The sequence below is a fragment of the Fukomys damarensis genome, unplaced genomic scaffold (assembly GCF_012274545.1).
Source record: "Fukomys damarensis isolate Sample0158 unplaced genomic scaffold, DMR_v1.0_HiC HiC_scaffold_8, whole genome shotgun sequence".
NCBI lineage: Eukaryota > Metazoa > Chordata > Mammalia > Rodentia > Bathyergidae > Fukomys > Fukomys damarensis.
This window is the reverse complement of record NW_022900920.1, coordinates 20456449-20484176: the sequence shown is the minus strand read 5'-3', so window position 1 is coordinate 20484176 and position 27728 is coordinate 20456449. Positions and strand designations below refer to the sequence as shown.

At 40.9% G+C, this 27728-nt stretch overlaps 1 protein-coding gene across 3 annotated transcripts in view; it reads right to left on the bottom strand.

Annotated features, from left to right (window-relative positions):
• The window catches only part of Hspa12a (heat shock protein family A (Hsp70) member 12A), a 147860-nt gene that overhangs the window by 119409 nt on the left and 723 nt on the right, over window positions 1–27728 (bottom strand). For 2 of the 3 annotated variants that reach the window (XM_010634540.2, XM_010634543.2), the window contains exon 2: window positions 14206–14293. In XM_010634540.2, coding sequence (XP_010632842.1) covers window positions 14206–14293 — 88 coding nt within the window. Of the gene's footprint in view, window positions 1–14205; window positions 14294–14464; window positions 14525–27728 lie in introns of all 3 variants that reach the window. The other variant, XM_010634541.2, reaches the window with a different exon arrangement.

Below are 27728 nucleotides of genomic sequence, written 5' to 3'. Positions count from 1 at the left end.
GACCACTGCCAAATCCGTATTGTATCTTTAACCTCTACCTCTTTCCTGTTAAACATCTAGTAACTCTCAGGTCCTCCAAAGAGAAAAAGTAATTAGTTATACACTTTTTTTTTTTAAGAATGCAGCCTATGCTATAGAAGGGAAAACAAGTACTCTTTAAACAAAGCCAGCACTTAATTTCCTAAACTCATCAGATGGAAAAGGAACCCAAAAGACACGTTCTTACCTTTCCAATAAACTGAGATAAATCCTAAAATCTTTGCACACAGTCCTCTCATTTTACAGCTATGTAATTTACTTATGAGGTTGATTTCTTAACTGAAGCACAGGGCTTTAAATTTATCCCTACCCACTTTTTTTTTTTTTAATAATTAGCACCAACGCTTTTCACCCAATCAGCCATCTTCTCCCAACTTGGAGTTACATAAATCTGGCAAGAGTAGCAGATTTGCTAATTCAGGTCCAACATACAAAAATTAAAATTTTAAAAAATAAACAACACCTTGGGAAAGAATTAGGAAATGGGTGACATTTTGGATAAGTTGTGTGACTGTTCAGGATGACGTGGGCAAGGTCCAGGCGTGGCCGTTGCTCTCCGCCAAGCTCACTCACACCCACAGCTGCCAATCACAAGCTCTCCTTTTCCGTGACTTTTGCCTACTTCTCAATGTCATCTGCTGCTGGCGAGACTCAGAAATGGAAAGCCCACGGATGGAAGGGCTACATTCCTAAGCAATTCATCTCCCAGACACAATATGTATCTCCACAGGATTCCTGGCTCTCCCTTGGCTCTCAGCTTCATCTCTGCTTCCTTCTAAGATCAAACAGTGGAGCTCTTTATATCTACATTCACTGAACACCTACTTAGAGTGGGCCAGGTGCTATTCCCAGCTCTGCACAAGTAATATCTGTCAAACTTCTGACACATCCTCTTGGGTGGGGATGTTATTTCCTCATTTTACAAAGGAGGAACCAAGGCTTAGAGAAATCGAAGCATCTGCAGGCTGGTGCAGACTTACTAAGGGACACATCCAAACTCAAATCTCAGCCATCCTACCTATCATACTGCCCTTAGGCTGAAAGCTGCTGGTTAGCCCTGCCTGAACCATCTCTATAGTCCCTTGAGGCTCCAAATCATTTCTTCTTTCTGCAAAACATTTGTGTCACCTGGCCTCTGACAGAGGAGTGACTGTACAAATCCTTGAAACCATTGTTTCTCCCTGTTCCTGCCATCTCCAGAGGCAGAGGATGCCCGGCCAGTCTCCACATACTGCACACGGAGCAAAGAATGTTGGCCAAGTGCCAAGCTGACAATGCTCCAAATTATAGTTTGATCAATGTGCTCCTAACCTTTTCACTGAGGCCCTGGAGTTTTCAATAGCGCCCACCCCCGGCTTCACAGCACCCAAATCATTTCACTGGAAGAGTCTGGAGGAGGAGCTTGATGGCTCACACTCCCGACTTCCTAACCCAAGGCTGGCGTGACATGCAGCTATTGAAAGCATAAAAAGTGCCGTCTTGCTTGTGAAAAACAGCTCTGCTTTCTAACTCAAAGGGCCTGATCTGCCACGGGGTCCTGGCAAACCTGCCACTTGCAATGATGTTTTGAAAACTAGGGTTTTCCTGCTTTTCAGGGTGATATAAGTCTTTCTAATGAGAGATGCCAGAAGGTTTTTAATTACCTGGAATCATGAACAGAGTTTTGGAGGCTCTCTGGTTTAAGAGACTTGTTTTCATGCTCTGGGTTACAAAATGCTTCGAACTAAAAAAAACCACCACCACCACCAACAACAACAACAAACAGAAAAAAGGGCCGGGATGTAGCACAGTGGTTCCGCTGCCTGCTTTGCAAGTGCAAGGTCCTGAGTTCGATCCCCTATACCAAAAAACAAAAAAACCCAAAATGCTTCCAACTACACATTTTCGTTCAGCTATTACACTGTGATGGAGTCTATTTTTCCTGACGGGGAAATCCACCCTTGGACTATATTACAAAAATTCCTAAACTGGTCAAGGATAGGAAAACTATCCAGTCATCTAAAGAAAACAGAACTGAAACACAATTTTAGCAACTCAAATCATTACATCAATATTTAGAATGTTTCCATATATATATTTTTTTTAATGTGTATGTGCATATCAGTTGTACTGTTGAATGTTGAAAAGTGAAATCTACAGCTTGCCAAAGTTATCTGGATTAATTTTAACCCGTACTCCTTTTGAAATAGGAATAATTATTGCAGCCTACTCCTCCTTTTCTCCCAACTAGTTTTATTTCATATTTACTTATTGTTAAATTTATTTTTACAATTAACAAAAAGATAAACCTATTTGCCATTTTTGCCTGGGAATCTGGAATTGGAACTTTTACTGCTGGTGGCTTGTGGTTTTTTTCCCCCAGTTCTTTAGAAGCTTTCAAAATCTATCTTTTTTCTAAGAGAGGCTTTGTCTACACTGAATGAACCCTGGCTACAAAGTCAGCTGGCTTAAAACAATGAAATTCTGGAGACAATGGGAACAAGGTGCCTGCTTAGTATGCTAGGCACTAACCCTCAGCCTCAGCCTTCTGCAGTGATCTTAGCTGAGCTACTCTTGATGCCCTTGAGTTCAGGGACAGGCTGTTCTTCTATTCAGTCCTCCCACAGCTCTGGTAGAGGAAGCCCAATAGGGGTGGGGGCAGGCTTACAGCACTGTCTTGTCTACACTTAAGGATTCTCTGTTTGCAATTTGTCTGTGCTCTATCATCCTAGCAATACGTCAGTGTTTTTAAAGGACCACATTCTAAAGGGAATGTGAAATGAACAATTCAAAAATGAAATTAGGAAAACAATTACATTTACAATAGCATCAACAAGAATAAGATATTTAGGCATAAATTTGACAAAAGAAATGCAAAACTTCTACTCTGCAAATTACAAAACACTGTTGAAAGAAATTAAAGACTTAAGGGAGGATATCCCATGTTCATGGATGAAAGGGTTTTAAAGTATTATTAAGTTGGCAATATTTTGCAAATTGATCTACAATTCCAATGCAACTCCTTTATTAATATGGAACTGCAAGGGACCCAGTATAGCCAAAACAGTCTAAAAAAAAGAATAGGGTTGAAGGACTCAGACCTCTGGATTTTAAGACCTATTACAGAACTTCAGTCATCAAGAAGGAATAATATCTGCACAAGGATGAACAGTTAGATCAAGACAGCAGAACTGGAAATACAGGGGGAAAAAGCCTCATATAAATAGTCAATTGATTTTTGATAAGGGTGTTAATTTAATGAAAAGCAATAGTCTTTTCAATAAATACTACAGAGGGGCCAGGGATTTGGCTCAGTGGTTCCGCCGCCTGCCTCTCAAGCACAAGGGCCAGAGTTTGGTCCCTGGTACCAAATAAATAAATAAATACTGCAGGGACAACTGGATATATACAATGAAGTTAGACTCTTACATCACACAACATAGAAAGATACCCACTTTATTGCATTCTGATATCCTGTACTTCACAGATACTGTATTTTTTTAAAAACTGAAGGTCTGTGGCATCCATGTCAAGCAAGTCTATTGGTGTTATTTTTCCAATCACTCAGAAGAGTTTAGCATTTTTGACCAATAAAGTAATTTTTAATTAAAATGTCCTTTTTAAAGACATAATCCTATTTAAACTTAATTAACTACTGTACAGTATAAACATACTTTTATATATACTGAGAAACCAAAATACTCCTGTGATTTGATTTAATGAAATATTCATTTTATTGTGATGGTCTGAAGTTGAACCCACAATATCTCCAAGGTATGTCTGTACAAAAATGAAATCAAAATGGATTTTAATATGAGAAAAATGAAAAAAAATGGAAATAAAGTATTTGTAAATAGGGAAGGGAGAAGAGGGTGAAGGGAGGGCAGGGGTAAGGGGAAAAAATGAGAACCAAGACCTGTCATGTAAAGGTACAAGATCCCAATGATGAATGTAACTGTACTGTTACATGAACCAATAAACTCAATGAGGAAAAAAAAGGATTTTAAAAGCTAAATGTAGGAGCTAAAAACCACAAAACTCTTGTGAAAAGAAATAAGGAGAGAATAGGCATAAGTCTTTATATCCTTATATTAGATGATTTCTAGGATATAACACCAAAAGCACAAGCCAATAATAGGGAAAACATGGATAAACTGAACTTTATGAAAACCAAAAACTTATGACCTTCAAGAAACATGAAAGTGACAGCCTACAGAAGGAAAGAAAATATCTGCAAATAATACAACTGATAAAGAAATTGTATTTAGAAAATATATAAGGAACTCTCCCAAGCCAACAATAACAGAACATAAACCAATCTAATAATAGGCAGAAGATCTGAATAGCCATTTCTCCAAAGAAGATACCCTAGTGTCCAATAAGTGCACAACAAGACGCTAGCATCATCAGTGAATACAAATGAATTAAATAACATTTCACACTTACAAAGATGACTATATCAGAAAAGACAGGGCCGGGGATTTAGCTCAGCGGTTCGGAGGCCTGCTTCGCAAGCACAAGGACCCAAGTTCAGTACCCGGAACCAAAAAAGAAAAGACAGATAATAGAAATTGTTGGTAATAATGTGGAGACATCAAAACTCTCAAATACTGCTGGTAAGAATAGAAAGTATGTGTCCATTGTGGAAAAGAGTCTAATGATCTTCAAAAGTTTAAACACACAGTAACCATTGACCTAGCTAGCAATTCCAGTCCTAGGTGTATACCCAAGAGAAAAGATATGTCCACACAAAAACTTGTACATGAATATTTACATAGGCATATTCATAATAGTCAAAAGTGGAAACAACCCAACTATTCATTGATAGATAAATAAAAAATGTGATATGTCTATACAGTAGATTATCCAGCAATAAAGGGTCAAATATTGACACATACTACAACATGTGAACTTTCAAAAACATTATGCTAAAAGAAACAATGTAGTGTGTAATTATATTTATATAAAATGACAGTAACAGGCAAAACTATAGCAAGAGAAAGCAGTTAGTGGCTTCCCAGGGCCAGGGTTTTGAGAGGAAATGAAAAGTGACTTTTAATGGGTATGGAGTTTCTTTTGGGGGTGACTAAAATATTCTAAAATTGACTGTGGTAATGGTTGCTCAACTCTGTGATGCACTACAAATGCCTGAATTGTACACTATGAGTGAATTGTATGATATGTGGATGCTAAGTAAAGTTATAATTTTTTAAAGGGGGGAGTGTGAATGTACTGGATCCCAGAATGACAAGAGGCTATGAAATCCCATCCCTGAAAGAAAAGGGGAAGAGACTGTAAAACAGAAAGACTGGAGAAGCAATCTTTAAAGAGTTGAAGGACTATCATATGGAAAGGGAACTCGCTCAGTGGCCCAAAAGCAGACCCTGATGCCCTGTATGGACTGCTCACCTGCCACTCTGCACACCAAGAACCCATATGTTCCACTCTCTCTCAGCTTACATGTCACCTCCCAGGGATGCCTCCCATGATTCCTTCTGTCTGCTGATTTCCCAGCACCACCACGTACTTTGCCTCCAAAGCACAACCATGTGTAATAACACTCATTTAATCATTGGATGATGGTCTGCAGACCCTTAAGGGACACTGTGTTTCATTTACCATTATCTCCCCAAAACATATTATCATACCCAGCATACAGGTGGTGCTTCATAAACATCAGTCCAATGAGTGGGTAAATGAAACATAAGTGTCAGAATCCACAAGCTGATGGTCTATGGAGAACCAAGATGTGATGGGCTGCCTGAGAGCACAAACTTTCTTGCACGGGAACTATTCGAGCACAAAGGGACAGAGGTATCACACACAGACCCAAGTAAAGCTCCAAAGACATCGTTTCTTCTCTGTTTTAAAATCTCACAGTTAGTTCATCTGTTTAGTATACGTGCTGCCAAAGCAAGCACACACAATTCATGTACATTATGAAAATCCTAGAAAGAAGATAAGAAAAGTAATTCAATCAAATTACCTGTAATCTCTTTACCAAGTGATAACCACAATTACCAGCATATTCTTCAGGGCTTCAGCTACATAGAATTTCATCATACAGACAAACAGTACATGAATTAATGGGTGATTATGTGATTCTGTGTATATCTCACAACCTTTGATCACAGCTCAAGTTTACGGGATATGTAATTTGTGCCAGGTACTGTGCAAACTGCTGCATGTGCTTTTGATCCTCCTACAACTTAATGAGGTGGATACTTAATATTACTCATGGGGAAACTGGAGGTGAGAGAAATTATGAAACTTACTTGAGATCACAGACTAGTGAGCAAAGTCACAGCAATCTGATGCCACAAGCCACAGGGGTCTCACAGATGTTTACTGAACAAGTCACCAAATGGGCAAATGTGTGCTCATCTGTCCATCAATATGAAAAATGGAGCTACAGCTGATAGGTCAGTATTTTACAAATATTCTGAAATGTATGTCGCTCGTATCTTTTTGGCTCATAGCCTAAAAATGGGTCATCTTCACAGTAGAAAGAGCATTTCTTTGACACTTTCTTCTCCCAGGTATTGGAGAAGTCATCCTCAGCTGGAAGGCTCAAACACTTCCTTGGATAAGACTCTTTACTGCCTTCTGTCGTCCAAGTTTCTGTCACCCACAGAACCGTCCACAGTACGCCACCCCCCATCCCCAATGGCAGAGACCACACTTAGCCACTTGACTCCCAAGACTGTGGCCACTGCTATGCTGCTGCTGTGTCCACTTCCAAGGTGCCAGAGCCACCTCTCCTGCAGGTACAAGTGCTGCTAGTGCTGGTGCCACCACCACCGCCAGTGCTGGTGCCACTGCCACCATGCAAGTGCCACCAACACTGCCAGCGCTGGGCTCACCGCTGCCGCTGCCAGGTTTCACGAAGGAGCAAGGAGCTTTTGAGTTGTTTGCTCAAGCCCCACTCAGTTTTCGGGCAAGTGGAGGATAGAATGAGTGACAAGACACTGCGAAATACAGTTGTCCTTTGGTAGTGGGGACCCCCACGGACACCAAAATCTGCAAATGCCCAAGCCCCTTATATAACATAGTGTCATATTTGCATATCACCTACACACATCTTTCTGTATCCTTTCAATCGCCCTCTGTTACTTACAATACCCAATCCACTAGAAATGCATGTAAATAGTTGTCAGACCGTACTGAGTAGGAAAAAACTATACATGTTCAGGGCACACACAGTTGCTTTTCCCTAAATATTTTCCATCTGCACTTGGTTGAATCCATATTTGTGGAAAATGAAGATTCAAAGGACCAGCTGTATTCAAAATTACCCCCTCTTCTCCCAATAAAGCTTTGCTCTGGACTATCTTGCGGTTTTTTCAAGACAGAGATTACTTGGAGATTCCTGAAGAGGGTAAGTTCCTGCCAAGACATCCCTGCATCCTCCAAGAGAGACGACAGAGGCCAGGTGGGGACCTGTTTCCAGCTGCACTTCTGCACACACATTCGTGTGTTTCCCTTTGTTCTGTTACAGGAGGTTTAAAGATCCATTTGCAGCCAACTTTTAAATTCACCAAAACCGTATGGTGAGCATTTGTGAACTAATTTTATCCTTGACTTTGCCCAGTTTTCCTTTCAGTCCTGCTTCTCAACAGTATCTATCATTCTCATCATTTTATTATATGTATGTCTGAAAGCCTCTTTTGGAATAAGGCAGGGGGTTATAGACGTAAAAGGGAATAAAATGAAGAGCTGGAATAAGAATGTTACAAACATTTATTTAAATAAGAAAAGGATATTTCCAAACTTGCTGTATTTCATTAGAGATTTTTTTTCCCTGCAGACTTCAAAGAAGCAGAAAATCTTGGCCAAATCACTTGGCAGTTTCTGTGAAAAACAGAACTCTCTCAGGAAGCTTTACTACACATGAATTATAGAATGATTGTTCACCTCCTTACCCCTGGCAGACAAACACTAAGAACACTTCTAGGCATGGCTGACCCTAAGCAAAGCTGGCATGTACAACCCCCAATCCTTCCTAACCCTCCATGTGTTTCAGCCCAGAGTGCTTTCTTAAAAGCACACAGTACCTCACGCTGCCCAGGTGGACAGAAATAGATGAATTCATGTTAAGGTTTTCATGCTGTAATTCCATGTCTTGCAGTCACAGGGCTGCCATAATCCCCAAGAAAGGACCTAGAGCAAAATGAAAACCTGGAGCCCTCTTTCAAGGCATTCCAAGGCGTCAGGGCTGTAGCTCAGTGAAAGAGCTCCTACCTAGCATGTGTAAGGGCCTGGATTCCCTCACCAGCACAGGGGAGAAAAAAGAAGTCCAAGATGGTGAGAGCAGAGCACTAAACTTCATGCCGGGTCCTCTGAGATCACACAGGGCACAAGTCCATACCAGCCCCGCCTCAAGGGCTTAGAAAGGCATGCTTTAGAAAGTTATTTTCAAGTTTTTAGTTTTGTGGGAGAACACTAAATATCTACCAATATTTCTAAAATAAATCAGAAGAGTTCACAGACATACCCCTGTTACAGGAGTACCAGCTGATTGAGCTCTACAATCTGGACTACTTTGATGATAAAGCCTAAGAAACACTTTCATGATTTTTTCCACATTTTCATCTGAGCCTCTATCTCTGTCAGAGTCCGTCATGCTAAGAGACAGGACTGGAAGTTTGGAGCACATTCTGTGCCACAGCAAAAACGATCGTTGAGGACAAGCAGGATGTAGTGAAGCAAGAGGAAGGAGCCAGGCAGGACAGCAAAGGAGCTGAGAGAGGAGCAAATGGCATGGTTGGCCAGTGGGAGGAAGAGGGTCAGTCACAGGACAAGTAGGTGGCTCACACGGGGCAATTAAATTGCCACAGAACAGAAAAGACAGGAGAGCTTTTAAAGTTCCTGAAACCAATTTTAAAACAAGAATTTTTATTATCATAAGGGACAAAATAAGTGTGACTTCCTCAATGCCAAATAAGCTCTTGCCTATAAATCCCGCATAAACTTTTTCCCTCTACAAAGAAGGGCATGAGCAGAGAATCAAAGGGTAAGTAGAAGTGTCTGCTGCGCTTGAATGCGCTGTCATGGAACCTGCACTCAGCTTCTGGTGCCTGGGGCCCTTTACATATCATGCAGCCCATTACGAGAGGGCTCTGTGGGTCCTCATGGCATAGAATGACACCCATGCTCACCATCACTAATGAGCACAAGCTCAAGGGGCTGAACAATGGGGGGAAATGATCAAACAAAGTAGGAACCGTCTCTGTACCTGAGAGGATGCACGAGAGAAAACACAAGAACATTATTTTACTTGGGCCTCTTCCTCTAAAGAGGTCTCTGACCTAACTGGAACATGACACACCCAGAAAGAACTGAGAGCCGGGGGTACATCTTCAAAAACATACGGGCCAAGATGCATGCTGCAAGCCCCAGTTACAAGATGCAAGGGGAGCACAGACTCACAGGCAGACACATGAACACATGCACACCCCTCCAGACTGCAGCACATCCTCTCTTGCTTGCTTCACACGTATAAATACATGGATATGCCTACTTACATATGCTTATATTGAAATGTATGTTAACTTGTATACATATACCTCTATATGTGTATAAAATACATATTGATACACATATGTAAAATAATATAGGTACATACATGAATATGAAATAGGGATATAAGTGCACTTCTAAATATACACATATTTCACACAGGCATATATAAATATAGCAAGGGAGGCAGAGTTATATGCGTATTATTTATGTGCATATAAATATCCGTCTATGAGCATATATGTAAATTAAAAAGTCACAAATACTACATAAGTATAATCATGCACACACATACAGAGCAAGGGAGACAGGAGACAGAATATGTATACATGCACTTAATCCAATGCAACTCAATTTTATTCAATTCAACTAACTAAAGTCTCTGCCATGCCATGGCTCATGCTAGGCACTAGAGCCCAAAGTTGGATGAGCATCACCAACTTCAAAGAGTGCACTATGCAGAAGGGAGACCAGGAAAAAAACGGTTTCACAATGGTTTAGCAGCTCTACCTTGAGGGTGATCAATAATACAGTTGAGCCATGCTAGTTGGGTTGTCTATGTGTTCCCCCAAAGCCTCATGAAGTCTTAGACAGAGCTTTTTAGAGGTGGCTGAATATGGAGCTTGTGACTGATTCACGGTGCAATGCTAGGCTCAAAAGCATTAGGATTAAGGATGTGAGCGATACACACCCTGAGTACTCTGGATAATATAAAAGGGGCAGAAAGGCCGTTAAGATCCCTTGTTGCTTCACTACCTTTGGTCCACCATAAACTGTTGTCCCTCTGCCATGTGCCAACCTGCCTTGGATCCAGCTGATTATGGACTGAAACCTCTATAAACCATGAGCTAAATAAACCTTTCCTCCTTTAACTTTGGGCATCTGGTATTTTGCCTCACCAATGAGAAAAGTAACAAAGACAGTTTAGATCCAGCTCCACCACTCAGAAGCTGTGACAGCAAATTTGCAAGTAAACTATAGGATCCTCATCACTGAATTAAATATCTATGACAGTGCCTTCTTCATAGGGTGGCGTGTTTAAATGATGTAACAAGTGGAAGCCTTTATGCTCCCTGGCACCCAGAAAGCACTCAATAAAAGGAAGCTGTCCATATCATGGATGTTACTGCTGTTATTATGATAAGAGAGTATAAGGATCTTTTGGAGGCCACACAGACAGAAAGGTTCATCTGCTTTGGAAGGTATCAGAAGCAGCTTGGTGGAGGAGGTGATACAGAGTTCATTCTTTCCAAGGAACAGGCCTTTGTCAGAACAAAAGGGAGAAAGGGGATTCATTCCACAGGCGAGAAAGAGTGTTTATCTGAATGTGGTGGTGCACACTGGTAGTAGCAGCCACTCAGGAGGATGAGGCAGCAGGATTGCTTGAGCCCACGAGCTCAAGACCAACCCGAGTAACATATTAGGACCTCATCTCTAAATAAATGAATGAATGAATTTGTTCAAATTTTCTAGCATGTTCAGAGAACTGGCAGTAGATCAGTATAACCAGAGTAGGGGTTCCAGTTCCAAGAGAAGCCAGAGCCAGATGTGGAAGAGGCACCAAAAAGTCCTCAGCAATTGAACAAGAAAGCCAGCTTTGCCTTTCAGGAGGTTTACGTACAATGAATTGAAACCATTTTACGATTCCAGGGTCACCATTGTGGTGATCAGACATCAGGAATGCCATTACCATAAAACACAGGCCCACTGTCATTCATGGGAGCTCTCCTCCATCCCATAAGTCTTCAAAAGCTTTTTGTTTGTTTTAGTTTTCCTAACTAACTGGCTTATTTTTCCATGTTGATTTACATGCCGCAGAAGGTTTTATCACTAATCCCTTCCAGAATGATTTTTAAAGATTCACCCTTCAAACCACAAGGAAAATCTTAAGTGGACACTTTTTAGCACTTGTCTGAGCCACACAACAATCATCCGTCCTCAAAGCACACAGATAGCGACTGCAGCTTTGCAGGGGTGGGTGTGGGAGGCAGAGCCAAGTTAGAACTGCTCCTGGGAGCAAATTAATACCCCGGACAGAAGCACTATGAGTAAACAACAGCCCATAGGAGCAGCAAGAGAGACAAAGAGGGTCGCCCAAAAGGAGAAAAATGTACACGTGCTATGGTATAAAAGGGCCAGGCAAAAATAAATTAGGGCAAAAATTCAGCAGGTGTTTGCAGGCAATGTTGTGTTAAATAAAGGGGGGAAAATCTTTCCTTTTAATGAAATCTCACCTTTTATGGGATCTTTTAAGGGAAGTTAATGACAAAGGGGGTCCCTGGGGGGGTAGAAGTTTGAGAAAGTCAACAAAACTGCTGGAATATGTCCTGATCAATTTGTTCACTCATGGGACTATTAGCCGATTCTATTATTTCTCATTGTTCAGTGTGTCTTGAGTACCTAGCATGCCAGGCTCTGGAGATGAAGAGCTGAATTAGCTTCTGCTCTCTGTCTTCACTTAGTAGCTCAACTGCTAACAGACTGAAAAAATAACTTGACACCACAGAACCAAGTGTGGTTTCCAACTAGGAAGGACTCGTGAGGGCAGGGAGAAAGTTCACTGCTATCAGGCACCTAGTATGTGCCCACTACTGTCCTAGGGGTGCTTAGCTATGCTCTCTCATTTAATCTTTCTAACACTCCTTTGATATAAAATCAGCAGGCATGAACAATCTATTTTCCTGGTCCCAATTTTCACTGCCCCATCTCAGAGAAAACAGAAGCAGTAGGTGGGAAAGTATCTTTAGACAAGGAAAGAAAGCTGAAAACTCAAAAGTTTCAGACAGCTTCACTTTAGACACACACCTCCTACCCTTCCCAGAGGTGCTGTTGAATCTGGCTTCAGATTTTTCACAAAATAAACTTTGCTCTTACCAGTCCACTTTTCCTTTAGTTTAACCCAGCAATGGCCCCAAATGCCCGTGTATTAACCCTGCTGCACACACTCTGTATACGTACTTTGCATGTCTGCATGTACTCAGATGCTGGTGTATTCAATTCAGGCCCAAATAAGGAAAGTGGTCATCCCTGCAGGACCCACCAGTGAATCCAATCCAAGTTCTGGACACCAGTGTTCTATCACTGCTGTGGGGCCACATCCTACTACTGAAGTTGCTGCCTCCTGGCGTTGCTGAGCACCAGGGGCATTCTGCTTGTTTTAAATTGTTCCAAAGCAAAACAAAACAAAAAACAAGATAGTCCTATATCAGCTCATAATGTGGGACACCAACTTCATATGTACTTCCTGGTCAACTGAGAAATTCAAAGGGACAGTTAAACATGAAAAACAGCAGCATCTCTTAATCGCTCTTTGTCTCCCAGACACTGACTTTTCTCCTGCAAAGTCAGATCAAACAATACATTACTTACTGAGCACCTACTATGTGACAAGTACTGCACAACCCACTGGACCGATAGGGTTTTTTTCATCTCTTTTTTTCAGATATTTAAAGTACTAATAGGATGCTTTAGCTTTTTACTCTTTGAGCAGTTATAACAAGCAGTGTGTCTTTAGAAGTTTAACATTTTGATGGCTACTGCAAGCTTTCTGGGAGTTTTTTGTTTTGTTTTGTTTTTGTCCCGCTATTGTTTACTACCGAAATCATTCCTTTTCTTTTCTTACTCTCTGATTTTTAGGGAGAAAAAAAAATCTAGCATCTGGGTCTGAGACCACTTCAAGTGTCTGGGCTAGGCCTGCTAATGACCTCCCAGAGATAACCCAAATTGCTGATTTAGCAAAGCCCATTCTTGACCTTGACATAAGACAAGACAGGCAAAGGGGAAGGACTTGGGAGGGCTTAGTGAAAGAAAAAGGATCATAGAAGCGCTCAGATCTCGCCAAGCCCCCTCCCCCATTCAGCAAACACCTGGCTGAGTTGGAAAACATGACCGGTCCAACCTTCCTACTGGCACCAATTGAAGCTGTCAGCTCCTACTTGTCACCAGTTGCACTGGGAGGCCCCGGGCAGCCACAAGAGCCCTAATTAGACAGAAATGACACTTCTACAAGTGACCTGCCAGGACCTTTGGCAAACCATTTAACATCATTAGTTAACATTTTTTAAAAAGTGTGAATGTAAATGAACAGCCCGTGGCTTTCAATGGAGTTTGTCGGTGGCATCTCCCCCTCCCTCCTTACTCTTTCTCTGTTCACATGAATAGTTCGCTTGTTTTCCCAGAATTGGAGGGAGGCGCTGAGGAAGAAGGAGGAAGAGAACCAGTCCTCCGAGGGGAGAGACATGCTAAGGCATAGACAAGCTCAGAACTGTGGAGAGACCATCTCTTTCTGCCTTTGTATGGACCCAAACAGAAACGCTCTCCCAGGGCCACCGGGGCAGAGCGGGAAGGCAGTGTAGCCCTGCAGGCTACGATGATGCCAGGTCCTGCTCGCTCAGCTGTGCTGCCAAGTGTGGCTGCCCAGAATTGCAGGATCCCCTTTGCTGACTTAAGGCTGCCCCTAAGACAGTGTCTCTTTCAAAGCTCTTCCCACTTGTTGGCATTCTGAACAAGGAAACTGTGGCACAGCCACTGAGCAAAGCGTCTTGTGTGCACCTAAGTTTAAAGGTACCAGAGCTAAATGTACCCAGTCCCTTTCAAAAGGAATGAAGTTCAAGGGGTTGTTATTTCAGACACCAGTTGGATACTTACACAAATCAGTTAATTTCCTACCTGCAGCAGTTATTTCCCACCTTGAATCACACTTCAGTTTGTTCTTTGCTTTACACCCACAGAATCCGTACACGCCAACACTCTCCATCTGGAGGGGGAAAAGAGTTTCACTGTGAACACCTCACTTTATCTGTTTCTGCACTGCTCTGAAGTCCCACACTCTTGTAGGTTGACAGTCTGAAGAGGCAGCCCAGGGAAGAAGAGAGGCAAAGTTGAAGGGGCACAGAGAAGCTGGGTTCCTGGGGGCTTTTACACTTACCACCTATTTGTTGTGTGGCCTTGGGCAAGGTGCTTAGCCCTGAATCTCAGATGTGTTCATCTGCAACACAGAGATAATGTCTTACTGCATTAAGTAAGGAGAAAGTAAATGGAAATACCATGAAAACTGGAAAGCATTGAGCGTTGTACAAATATGGGGACTGAGGGACAGATAAGAACTGCCCAAACCAAGGTGCCAGGTTCTTATGGCTCATTTATCTTGGAGAGATGGTACTGAGTTCGTCCTCTTGCATCCCAAGGTATGTTGGACAAAGCCACCCAGCCCATCCCAAGTTCCTCCTTAGCCGTTTCTTCAACTCTGCTTATTCTCACAAGGGCTATGAATAATACAAAGCCAAGTACATGCGTGCTAAACAAATTCTTCAAACTCCTGGTTATATTAACTGTAGCCCCTCTGCTGGGCCCTCGACAACATGGATTTCCGGAAGTCCTGTAATCAGTGATGCGTACACGGCAGATGCACAATGTTTACTAGGCTGAAACGTAAAAGTGGAGCATCCAGATGTGTGCGTCAAGCAGTGAGAATATGTGCTTCATGAAAGTGGTGCAGATCCTAAATTTGGAGAGCTTTCCTTGTTGCTAGCAGGCTGTGCGTGGTGGGAAATGCCTGAAACTGTGCGAGGGAAGCAAAAGAAAACAATCTTAGTTTGGGGCAGAGAAAAAGGGAAAATACTGCCAAGTGTCTTTAATAACACTAAATGGAGAAAGGGAAAACCGCTCATCACCGTGGAGCGTTTAGTGCTTTTAAGCTAAATACCTCAGCATATTAAGCAAATAGAGAAAAGCCAGCTAGAAGATGTCATCAAATTGAACCACACAGTGCTCAGAAAGCCTATAGGAGGTGTCTGGTTTGACCCCTTTTCCCATCACATGCCTGGTCCCAGCCTGGTTGTTTAGTATTGCGGCTCCTCTCCAGCTGTGGAGCTTATTGAAAAGCTCTGCTCCCTGCCTGGTTTTGGCACATTTTCTGCAGGTGCCTCCTACTGTGGCCACAATGGGCTGCTCGGGAGGTTTAGACCTGTCAACAGCTACAGGGGAGGGAGGGGCCGCGGCAGAGGGAGCACAGTCGTTGTCTTAAAGGGCCAGGGACATTGTGTGCCGCCACCGCAGAGGCTGCAACACTGGCACCTGCTAATGAGATGAATCCTTTCTCCTGCTCTGTCTTTCTCTCTTTAATGATTTAACTTGATCGCTTTGGTTCCCTTCTAGAAGAGGAATTGCTCCATTGATCATATAAAGTAATTGCCTGGAAAACATTGTTCTGCAGCGACTACTACTACTACTTCCCTGGCTGAAAATGTCACAGCAATTGAAAAGCTCTTAGTCTAGTTCCAGAACGAGGCTGCTACACAGCACAGTCTTTGCATACAGCCCCAAGTACTCCCATGTTCCTTGAGTTACAAGTTCGGGGTGTGACTGATGGGCAGAATTTCCCTTCTGTGGTATGGTATGATTTTTGTATGAGACTGAAGGAAACTAACCAGGCACCTTTAAAAATAAAAACTCCCTCTACTCTACAATTAGATATATTCACTCAGAGAAAGAAAACAATTTCTTAATCACTCATGCCATTCTTTTCTTAGAAGCCATGAACTCAGAAAGACACCCACACTAGCTCAGGGAGAAAGAAAGGGAGACAATGTTCTGGTCTAAGAGTTTAGGAGCACTTAGTTTTAGAAAGAGAAACTGATGCTCTAATTGTTCAGGATTTGCTGATGTTTCAGATCTGTCACTTGGCGGCAGCAGTGACCCACTGCGGGAACAGGGACCACACACTTGAGGAGTTTTCATAACTAGCTTTATTAAGTAGTCAGTGCCGCACCGCTGTGGGGAAGGAATTCACCTGGGGGATTTCTCTATCATAGGCATGAACCTGCCAGCAAAATAAACATGAAACCTGTTAGTGACAGTTTTGTCTTCCTCTGACAGGTGAAAATCTGTTTGTATCTATATAAATGTCAGACTTTTTTGGTGAAGTTGGTGGGAAGCACCACTTGCTGTATGTCACACTGCTGGTTACCAACTGGGCGACAGGTTCAGGTTAATCACTTCATCGAGATGAGACATGGATTTGGGCGAGTGGGGAGCTAATGAACTGAAGCCAACAGATATGCCTATTACTGTACTTTTCTCCCTTTAAGGCCAAAACATATGCCTGCTTACTGACAAGAGAATAGAGTGCTGAGCTACAAAAAGACTAAGTGCAATCACAAATCTGAAAAAGTCATAGGACCTTTCACATTTAAACCTTGTGAAAGATCGTGGGACGAGCTCCCTGACTGCACACAGATAAAGTGTTTGTTTTTTTTTGCTTGGAATTTAGGAACTCAGGGTTCTAGATTTTAAAGTCTTTTAATATTGTCCAAATACACTGAATATTCAGCTAAGGTAATTACACATATGACATCAAAATACACAGTATATATTTAAAAATACTTTTCCTTTATCTACTTGTAAAGAATGCAAAAAAAGGAAATTCTTTAAATTTAAACCCATTGAATAAACTGACTCTCAAATGTGAAAACTTAGGCTGAAAGCCTTTAACCAGAAACTTAAATTTCCTTTTTGCTTGTATTGGAAATTTTTGTTATCTTTTGTCTGTGAGATAATTAGACATAGAGTTAGATGATTAGCATAGAACTAGATAAAATATGGAATTAAATGACCCCCAAGTCTGCTTGGCTCTGGGTTCCTTATCTTAAAAAAAATCATATGATGAGAAACAGGCAGGTGAATGGTATGACTGCACAGCTAGTTAATTTCTTGCAGCTGTTCCTCTGACACTGGCAGGCAAGACAGGACAGTGGGCTGAGTTAAGCACCTGCAACCAAGAATTGGGAGGCCAGACTAGTGGGATAGAAGCGAACCCCTATTGGTAAAGAACAGTTCAGGAAGCTGAACTCCCCAGGAGGGCTGCTGGCCCCCAGGCTGCGTGTCCTGTCCTGGACATGCACTGTGGGAGTGAGCCTGGGCTGCCTGAACACTGTTTCCCTGTATTTCCAAAAAAGAGAGAAAAAGAAAAATTTGAAGAGAGGAAAAAAGTCTAAGCCCCTCGGCAGAGGCCTGAATGTCAAACCATCCAGTAACCACAGTACTGGCTTCACTTCCGCACCCTCCTCCACGTTATTCGTATGTGATGACATGACTCAAGGGGCCTGACTGGAATTCCAAAGTCCACAGAAAACAAAATGGTGCTTTACAACTTACACTTCACAGGGACTCCATAGCATATCTTAAAGCACCCGACTTCACAAGGTATAAATTAGCCTTTAGCTATGTAAGTTTGAACTTCATTCCAGAGTTTGTAAAGTGATTGGCCTTGTGTTTAAAAATAGAAGAATGCATTTTAAAATGTTGCACTATTCCTACCGTAATGCACATCTAACCAATGAAATGTACACAGAATGACAGGAGTGACCGGTCTGTGTGGTAACTGCTAACATTCTTCATAATTCAGATTTGTAAATTTACTTATGTGGTGTGAGCCAGCTATTTCGACCTGGGCATTTTATTTATCTAGTAAATCCTTGTGTTTACATTTGCTACTTATACGAATCTCACCCACTAAAATTTAACACACAGAAATGCTAATAACCTTTACATTTCGACTCAAAGCTACCATCCTGTTGATGGGTAACAGTACCTGTGGAAATGCTTGTATACAATATATAAGGTGCATCTTTATTCCAGATAGAAAATTGTCAATCAGTACTTCTCATTATGGCTCCTGAATCAAGGTAGGATCATTGGCTAAGGGAAAAGAAATATTTTACTATCTATGTCTTCGCAGAAGACATAAGGGTAACATTTTGACGACAGTGTTTATGATGAAGTCAGACATTACTGCAGTTAAGTGAGCACTTAACTCTCCCCTCTGTGAAAAGGCTTGCTCTACCTTGTTTCCTAGAATTCCACCTCAAAGTTTTCTTTCTTTCAAATGTCAGAAATCACTGAGTAGCCCAAGGTGGTGTTTTCCATATTTCTGTTTTTCTCTAATTGATGTAGATCACAGTCCTTTCTTCCAATCGTATCCTTCCAGAGTTACAGCTTATTTTAAAATATCCAACTGAAATGGATGCACTTTAATCAGCACAAGTGTGACCCTTCTCTAGGGCTGGTTAAGATGCCTACTGTACACAAAATTAAATTTTTACCTATACATTTTGTCAAAAACGGTTGAGACACAAGAGAAGGACGAGTATAATCCTCAGGTCTAAATTTAGAGAGCAAAGCTAATCTATCATAAATATAATCACAACAGGGGCCAATCGGGATGTGGCAGCTGAGCCTTAGTCCAGAGGTACAGGCGTGTGTGGGACAGATCTGACCCGCCAGCCAGGGTCTCATGCCAAGAAGGACAGTGCTTTTCTTCCCTTGGCATCAGGGACTGAAAAAGTGTGAAAAATCTGAGGCATGTCCCTAGTGCGACCCAGTCAAACCTGGACAGCACACATCAGGACAGGGGAAAGGGCGCAGGCACACACACAAAATGATTTTTTTTTGTTCACATCTAACAAACAATATTTGGAGATAGGCTCTACAGTAAATATAAATCACAGCGTCTTATAATTTTGAATTCTCCATTTAGATTACATCTCCTGCTTTTTCAGATTTATAATTATCTCCTCAAAAAGGCAACTAATTTTCCGATATTAGGTTTTTCAGCAGTACGTAAAAAATTAATTGAACAAGTATTTTTCTTGCAAAGTTCTTTGTTAAGAATTCAAAATGGCTGTATTTTCAGTGAAGCAATAAATGATGGTACTCAGAACAATATTCGTTCTAAAGCATATAAAATGGTGAACACACATTTTATTTAGTCATAAGATCATTCTTTAAAATAAAAAAGTAATGGTTACAACCCTCTATTCTTAATCCTAAAAACTAAAGTCTTTGATTTTGCATTCTCAAAATCAGCACAGGAACTTTATACTCCTGTCAGCTTGGCTATAAAGAAAACAACTAAAGTTCAGGTCAGATCCACACATTAAGATAATTCCCAAGAAGTGTTGGCATAGAATAATTTTATATCAAAAAGAAGTCCAGTTCTAACTCCCTCAAACAGAAACTCTTGCTTTCAAATTTCTAGCCGTAGGAAAAAATATTTAGCAGGTACAGAGGTCTGAGGTTAGCTGAGATGGCTCTGATCTACAGAATTGCCTGTTTTAAGAGTTAGTTTCACAATCTATTTTCAAATCATCATCAGGTATAAAAGACCAGAGTGCAAATATTTGCCCATGAATTTTAAATTGATTACCTAGGATTGTTCAGTGATATTTTATATCAATCAGTTGTTGATAAACCAGCTGATATCTTGACAGGAGTCTCACAGTAGCTGGTGAACACACACAGCTCCTTCGGGGGCTCTGCCAGCTCGGACAAGAGCAGGGAAGCTGTGATGCAGGGTTACTCTGTGGCTGCCCTTGGCTGGGTCTCTGGATTCATTGAAGAAATGGGGATCAGGCTCGGTGCCCACTTTTATCCAAATCTCACTCTTTCCTCAATATTTATTTCAAGTAAAGCTATCCTCACACAAAAATATCCTAATATACATCAACTATTCATTCCATTCCGAGCACAAATATGTTAGATCCTCTTGTACTTTCCCATTCCTAAACTGGGGCAGTCGAAATATAGTAACACTAACTACAGCCCAGGCCAAACATATGCATCATTAATGACATATTAAATGCATTTCCACTTTAGAAATAATATTTCAGTCTTTCCTCTGTTAAACTTTTCTCCTTCGAAGTGTTAATGGAAGCATTATTTTTCTAAAAAACATCCTGGTAACAACTACTATTTCTGTAATATCCACCTGAGGTGTTGAATGCACAATCACAAAATATAACAATTTTATTACTGAATGACACACTACCAGGATCAATCACATATTATCTTTTGTTAGCATTCAACACAACTCAGTGTATTTTTTTAAATTTGGAAAAAAAATTGACACATTAGATATTCATATATATCATATAATCCATATATCAAATATATCCAATAATAATAATCTACACAGGTCTGTCACGTATGAAAAAGATGCAGTTAAGTCAGTATTAAGAAATGTACCTAAAATATTAAGGTAAAAAGTAATGGAAGTTTACTTCTCCAAATCACAATTCTTCAGTAAATAATTCCCATTGTGTATTTGTGACTAGTCATTTTTTTAAAAATTCAGGAAAAGTAGTCCTGTACCTTTTTAAACAGGACAAAATAAATGGCGTTTCCAAAGGGCAAAACAAGGCAGAAAGACAAAACAATAACAGGAACACTACAAAACAAGAACCATCCTATTTATGCTTAGTCAATAATTAAAGAATTAAATCCCAAATTTTTGAGACTCAATTTTTTAAAAGCCCAAATAATTTTTTTGAAGCTTTAAATATTACCATAAGATTCATGGCCAGGCATATAGACATTCTCAGTGATAAAGCAGATCCAGGCTTTTGATTTTGCTAACAAGAAACAGATAATTCCTCTTAAGCAGATTAACTTAAAGTACATTTTCAGGGAAGTTAAAATCCCTTCAATCTGGTTCTTAAATTTAATTACGAAAATCAAACTATTAACTCTCATTCAAGTGCAACAACAAAATAGGTAGGCACAGAACTCCCAGGGGCCAGGATACAAACCAAATCGATATTTGCAACAGTAACAGAGAAAACATTTTTAGCCATAACTTGATTAAACACCTAACTGATCTTCTTAACTGAGATTCTTTTTCTCTTTGGATTTCTTTTGCTTCTTTACTGCCCTCTATGTGGAAAACAAGTTTACCATTCTCCTCAGTCACAATACTGAATTTTCAATAATTATTTTGCTACTTGTATATTAAGAAATGAAGTACAAGTTAGAAAACCTGGCCTGTGTAGGACATTTTATACATATTCTTTTTGCTTTATTAGTCCTGTACTCATGCAACAAAAATACCCTTAACTTGTACCTACTTCCATAAAGTTAAAAAATTATCTATTTAAAAATGGCAAATAGCTTGCCTGAAGGATTTCTTTTGCCTGCCCACCAATCTTTTCCTTTTTTGCTTTACTGTCGGGATAATTGCCCTACTTCCAGTTTCATTCTGCCCATATAGACACCGTGTGTCTATTCCGTGAAAAATACCAATTAAACTGCCAGCATAGCATCTCCAACAGTATCTTTGGGATTTCAGTGTCAAAGGCTTTCGAACAAATGACCGGAAGGCTGAATGTAAAATAGCCTTTGACGGGATGCCAGTTCCAACACATTATGACCATGGCTCTAGCTCTCTGCTTTATTTGGAAAGCAAGAGAGAAATAGCACATCAACTTTCTAAGCCTATGCAAATGTTATAGGTTAAAACAAAAGTGATCGTCTGCCTGGAGGTTCAGTCACCTCAAAAGGTCACTAATATTGTTTTTAAAGGCAGGACTCCCCCTTTTATTCCAGTCTGGACTCCTGGACAAAGCTATTTAGAGAAAGGTTTTCAAACAAATACTGCAAAGTGGCTAAAAATTTCCTTTTCTTTGATTTCTTTGGTAATAACAGTATGTGTTAGGCATTATAGGAAGAAGTTTACACTAATTTTCTATTCAATCTCATAGCGATACTATGAAATTGAAAATATTAGCCAATGAGGAAACGGGCTCAAAGTGGTTCAGTAATCTCTACAATGTCATACACTCGGGAAGTGGAAGAACCCAGATTTTAAACCCTTGCAGTCTGCTTCCAAAGTCCCAAAGCTTCTAGGCCTTGTTGGCTATATCTATTAGCAAATCATTCCTGGGTGAATGAGGCCTTAGTTGTTCTCTTTCGGACCTGACTCATGGAGAAATATTTTACAGCAGTTCTCAACCTTGGCTGCATATTAATATACATTTTTTTAAACACCTATGCATGGGTTCCATCCTCTAGAGATTTTTATTTAATAGGTCTGGTGAAGAGCCCAAGCATTAGTATTTTCAATGTTGTAGCAGTGAATAGATAACAGTCTCTTTAAATTTCAGTGGCATTCAGAATCTAGTAGAAGCCAACCCCCAGGTGATTTCCAAGGTGCAGCTCAGACTGAGAACCAATGATCAAGAGATTACCACCACTTATCCTTACCTGGAGTCCCTTCTCCAGGATGGCAGTGAGTAACTCAGCTGGTTCCTCCAGAGAGGGGACACAGAAGCCTAGCAACAGGTGACCTGACAGGGCACAGTCCATGAGTGGTCTAGCTCTGAGAAGTAGTGGGGCACAATGGGAAATGTATGGGCGGTGGAGTTGATGTCTTAGGGCCATCATTTATCTTTAGTGGTTGCTTTGCTGATTCAATGGGATGATATAAGTAAAGATCCAGGCACAACACAGTGCTCAACAAAAGGGAGCTGCTGCTCTCACGTTTTTTATCGTTATTCCTACTATAGTGGCAATGACTGCTGCCAGGAGATATCAGTAATGAAAAAAACAAATTAAAAAACAAATCAAAACCCTTTCCTATTAGTCAAATCATTCCTACTTTTATTACTTCACATTCAATTTACAACTATTTATATTCACAATTAGTCTGGCAATATTATTTCTCATTCATGACAACTGGGGAGAAATGTTAACATTATTAGTCCCACTTTCTAGATGAGGAAAAGGCAGGATTTTCTTTTTATTCAGTTTCCAGTTTGTTTGTATGATTCTATGATTAAAGGCACCTGCAGTCATGTTCATTTGTTCCCTGTGAAAATGATATTCAACACAGATGTCGAATGCAGGAAAAAAGAATTAACAAGCACTTGATAACAATCCCAAAATAACATCTCAACAATCACTTCTGAACATTAAAGTCATGGCAGACAAATTCCCATTTAAATGAAGGTGTTGGATAGGATTAAGAAAAAAATGAACAAATATATTTTCCTTTATCCTCATTCATTTAGGAAATGTCTAACATAGCTTAGAAATTCTTTTTTGAAGTGCAGATTGAAGGATGGTTAATTTCCTCTGTGAAGAGTCTTCAATTAGCAGGTTGGAATAAAAATGTTCCCTGATACTTTATCTTGAATCAGAGCTATAAAATAAAGGAGATTTAAGATGGAATGATGCAGTTCATTGGCTCTCAACAAGGTCACTAAGAAGTCAGTGGACTCTGAAGGAACCCACAATTCCAACATTAAACAAGCACACCCCCAATACAGTGCATGCGTTTTCATACAGACATTTCCGTGACTGAAATATGAAGCCCTCAAAAAGTACTACTCAATTTATAGTCACTGGATATAACTGGTACATGGAGGGGTGAACTTAATTTTTGTTGTTAAAAAGTTTTCATATTCAAAAAGGTTAGGAAACACTGATCAATCGAAAGCATTCTCATTACTGTAATGTAAAGATTTTAGGGGCAGGTGGGATTCCAACCTAGGTTCTTATGCCCAAACCGCCTTTGGCTAACATCACACATGCCTTCTAACTCAGGCTGATTCACTGGGCAGCAACATCTAATACCACTTCTTTCTGAAGAAGGAGAGCCCAGACCCATCTCCTCTGTGGATTTGTCCTAGGAACTTTCTACCTTTTCTGATCTTTTTACCGCTTTTCCTTCTCTCCCATTATGAACTCTCCAGCTTGGTTCATTTAGAATTAGCACCACACTCAACCCCCTCATACTCTGATGCTCTGAAAGTGCCCCTTTGAAAACTAAGTCTATAAAATGGAAATACAGTCTCCAAGATACTAAAATAAGGAATAGATGATGTATGCATAAATTGTGCATATGTATATTTCACAATGCAAATGTCAACACTCCTGTGGTGGATTAACGGTCATGTTAGGTGGGGACGCCCAGGTGATCTGAGTCAGTGTGGTTCTGGGTGTGGAAGAGCCACCTGAGGACTATTGCCAATGGCATAAAAGGAGAACAAGAAGGGAAGACTCCTGCTGATTTTCCTAGAGAAGCTTGTTGCGGCTGGCTGTCCGGATACAAATTTGGCTGTTCTCCTCATAGGGGGAGCTCGGGTCCTTGCTGTCACCAGGGAAGGTGGCTGTTCTCTCTGGGGGAGTGCTGGTCTGTAATTGAGCATTGCTTCCTGGCTCCAGTGCAGATCTCTCAGCCTGGTCACACAGGTCCTTCAGCCCCTGGTGCAGGCTTTCTAGCTTCAGCCACTGGCCTTTGGGCCTTCCTGGTGCAGATCCTCAACATGGACTTGCAAGAGACATTGCCGTGGGCTGTAGGCCTCTGGCTAGGCACATTCGGACATGGCCGTGGGATCCAGGGCCTCGGCTGGATTCTTCATGTCTCTAGCATACGGACAGATCTCTTGCACTCTTCTGCATTTGCCTTTTTTGGGTGAATTTAATAAAATAATCCTATTAATTATGTGTCTAGTATTAAATCTACTCCCTTGCAAACTCAAGACTACAACAGTTCCTAATAGCTATGGACAATAAGAAAACTGAATATTCAAGAATACTTTATTGACTCTGGATCTGTCAACAATAGGCTATTAATAAGCCCCAAACGTGCCAACTTTTCAAAAGGGCTTTCATGTCTCTTATTTTAGTTTATTGTACAAAGACTCTATGTAAGTGCTACGGGAATACTTTTAGAACTTAAATTCCATAAAGAGATGAGATGAAATACAGATTTTATTCACTGCTCTTTCACTAATGCCAAGAACAGGACCTGTCACATGATAGGCATTCAAGAAATAGTTGTTGGTTGAATAGTGGAAGTAGAATTGAGTGGTATATATGTATTGCCTTCACACTGTTTTATTTTTTATTTGAGAAAAGGAAGAGTCTATAAGGGAACAACTAAATTCCTAATACAGTGGGCCCTAAAGTTACAACCAGCCTAACATAATAATTAGGTAAATGGAAGATTCATCTGCCTCTTGTTATCTATAGTGTGTACCCAGGGAAACATCCAGATCTCAGCTGTATTGAGTTAGTTATAATCAGCCCTCGGGAGCCAACTGAGTTTATAAATCAAGGGTCCAAGGGCCTACTTTATTTTTTTCCTTATTCTTCAATCCTATAATCTCTCATTTAACATCTTTCCTCAAATATATTTAATGTAATGTTTTCAAAGTCATACAAGTAATTCATTTTAGGAAAATCCAATACTACCAATATATAAGAAGAAAATAAAAGTGTTCTTGATACCATCATCAAAAAACAACACAATTAACATACTATGGCACTTCCTATCAGATTTTATTCCACACATACACACAGGCACACCCATCTGATACTATTCCCCCAAAATCCCTGCCCTAGTCTTTGGGACCTGGAGTTTTTCCTCTTTCTCTAAGCCCTTTTCTTCACCTGTTACAGCCCTTTTCCCTCTTCTTACCCACTAAATTTGTTCCTTCCCCAATGTTTAGGTCCTTACTTTTTCCCCACACACCCTCCAGAAGGTTTGACTGCACCTCAACCTGAAACTTCATGAGGTGTCTTCTACCTGGAGCCTCAATTTTCCCTTTTCTCCTGGACATCAGAGCTCCTCCATTCATCCATATCCCAGCGTATCATGTCCTATCACAACCAGATGACTTGCTGGATGTGGCAGTGTACACCTGTGATCCCAGCACTTGGGAGGCTGAAGCAGGAGGATCACATGAGTTTCAAGGCCAGGCTGAACTACATAGTGAGACTGTCTCACAAAGACAAAACCAGACGACTTATTTACCCATTTCTGACAACTGCAGCAGAACTCTCTACATTGCCCTCAAGAGCCTTTGAGGCCCCATCCAATCATTCAAAGCCTTTCTATCCCCCTTCCTATTCTCTTATCCATCTTTTCCCATTGCTATGTTTTGTTTAGGCCTTTACACTTTTTTTTTAACCAGTGTCTCCCGTTTGCTGTATAACCAAAACACCAATTGGTCCTACTCACTGCTGCCTTTTAAACCCTTCTATCTCACCATCCTATATTCAGAAATTTATGGTTACTTCCTACTCTTACAAAATGTACTTCTAGTCCCTTCATAATCTTGCCTCAGATTAATTCTACCCCTATTTCTCATTATTCCCGAAAACCCTTTTCTCCAGCTGGCATGGCGCATTCAATACTAATACAATCTCTAACATTTATGAGTTAAGCATTTTTTTACCATTTATGACATGTCTGTTCATCCAACAAACAGCCTTTTCTATTCTGTAAGGTAACGTATTGACACCGTGGATACAAAGGTGAACAAGAGAGACCAAGTCCCTGTGCCCACAGAACTTATAGGCCAACTAGTTATGCAAGGGAGCCCCTGAAACATGATGGTTCCAGCCCCAGGCACTTCCAATCTTCCACTAAAATGTCAAGGCCCCACTAAGGGCTGCAAGTGGGAAAGGAGTTCAGAAGAAAAGAAGGGCTGGGCCAGGGTGAGAGCTGGAGTGTGGAGTATGGGGTTTTTTGTTGTTGTTTTTTTAAAGCTACGGTACTCAACTTGGACATTCAAGGGCAGGCTCCTGAGAATGAAGGCTGTCTTCCATTGGGAAATATTGTATGAGGAAGACACAAAGGTGAAATGAAAACAGAGGCAACAGCTATTTTGGATGAAGGTTCACGTAACACCTACTCAGCAGAGCACATGCTCTACCCTTGTGAGGCCTGGAGATCTGCAGCGGATATGAGAATGACTCAGCCTCAGCTCCTACCCCAGGGATTTCCAATCAGCAAGGAGGGTAAGACAGTTCAGTGGTGATGTCTCACACCAAAAGTGAGGCATTTCACAAAAGATTCAGAGAAAATGCCAAGGAATTTGGGGAGGGGGAGGGAGTACATGTCTGGGTTTGCATAAAAGTGTTTATAGAATCACATTTTTATTCACCTACATCCATGACTGCATATACTGAAAATAATGATCTTGTTTTCAGGTTCTAACTCACGCCTTTATCTTTTGTAGTGATTCGTGAAGCAGGCAGTGGGCAAGGTTATGTTTTCCAGGTAAGCAAAACCATCATGGCTCTTCTAATGATCGGCTTACATCAGGAACATAAATAGGCAAGAACGTCCTCTCCACCTCTGCCCACTCCTGTAGCAGTGGAAGTATCTGGAGCACAGTGTGCACATTAAGAAGTTCTGTAATTGCATCTGACACCCGAGAGATGTAATGGAGCCACGCAGGCAGTTAGGACTTAAAAGGACAGGGTGCAGGCTGCCCTCTGGAGAGGGAACAGGACCCAAGGTCTTCCCTCCATTCCTCTTCACCTCCCCAAGTCCTGCCTGCATCACCACCACCACCACCACCACCACCACCGAGGCCTGTCCAAAGCATAGCTATCCTTTAAAGCTT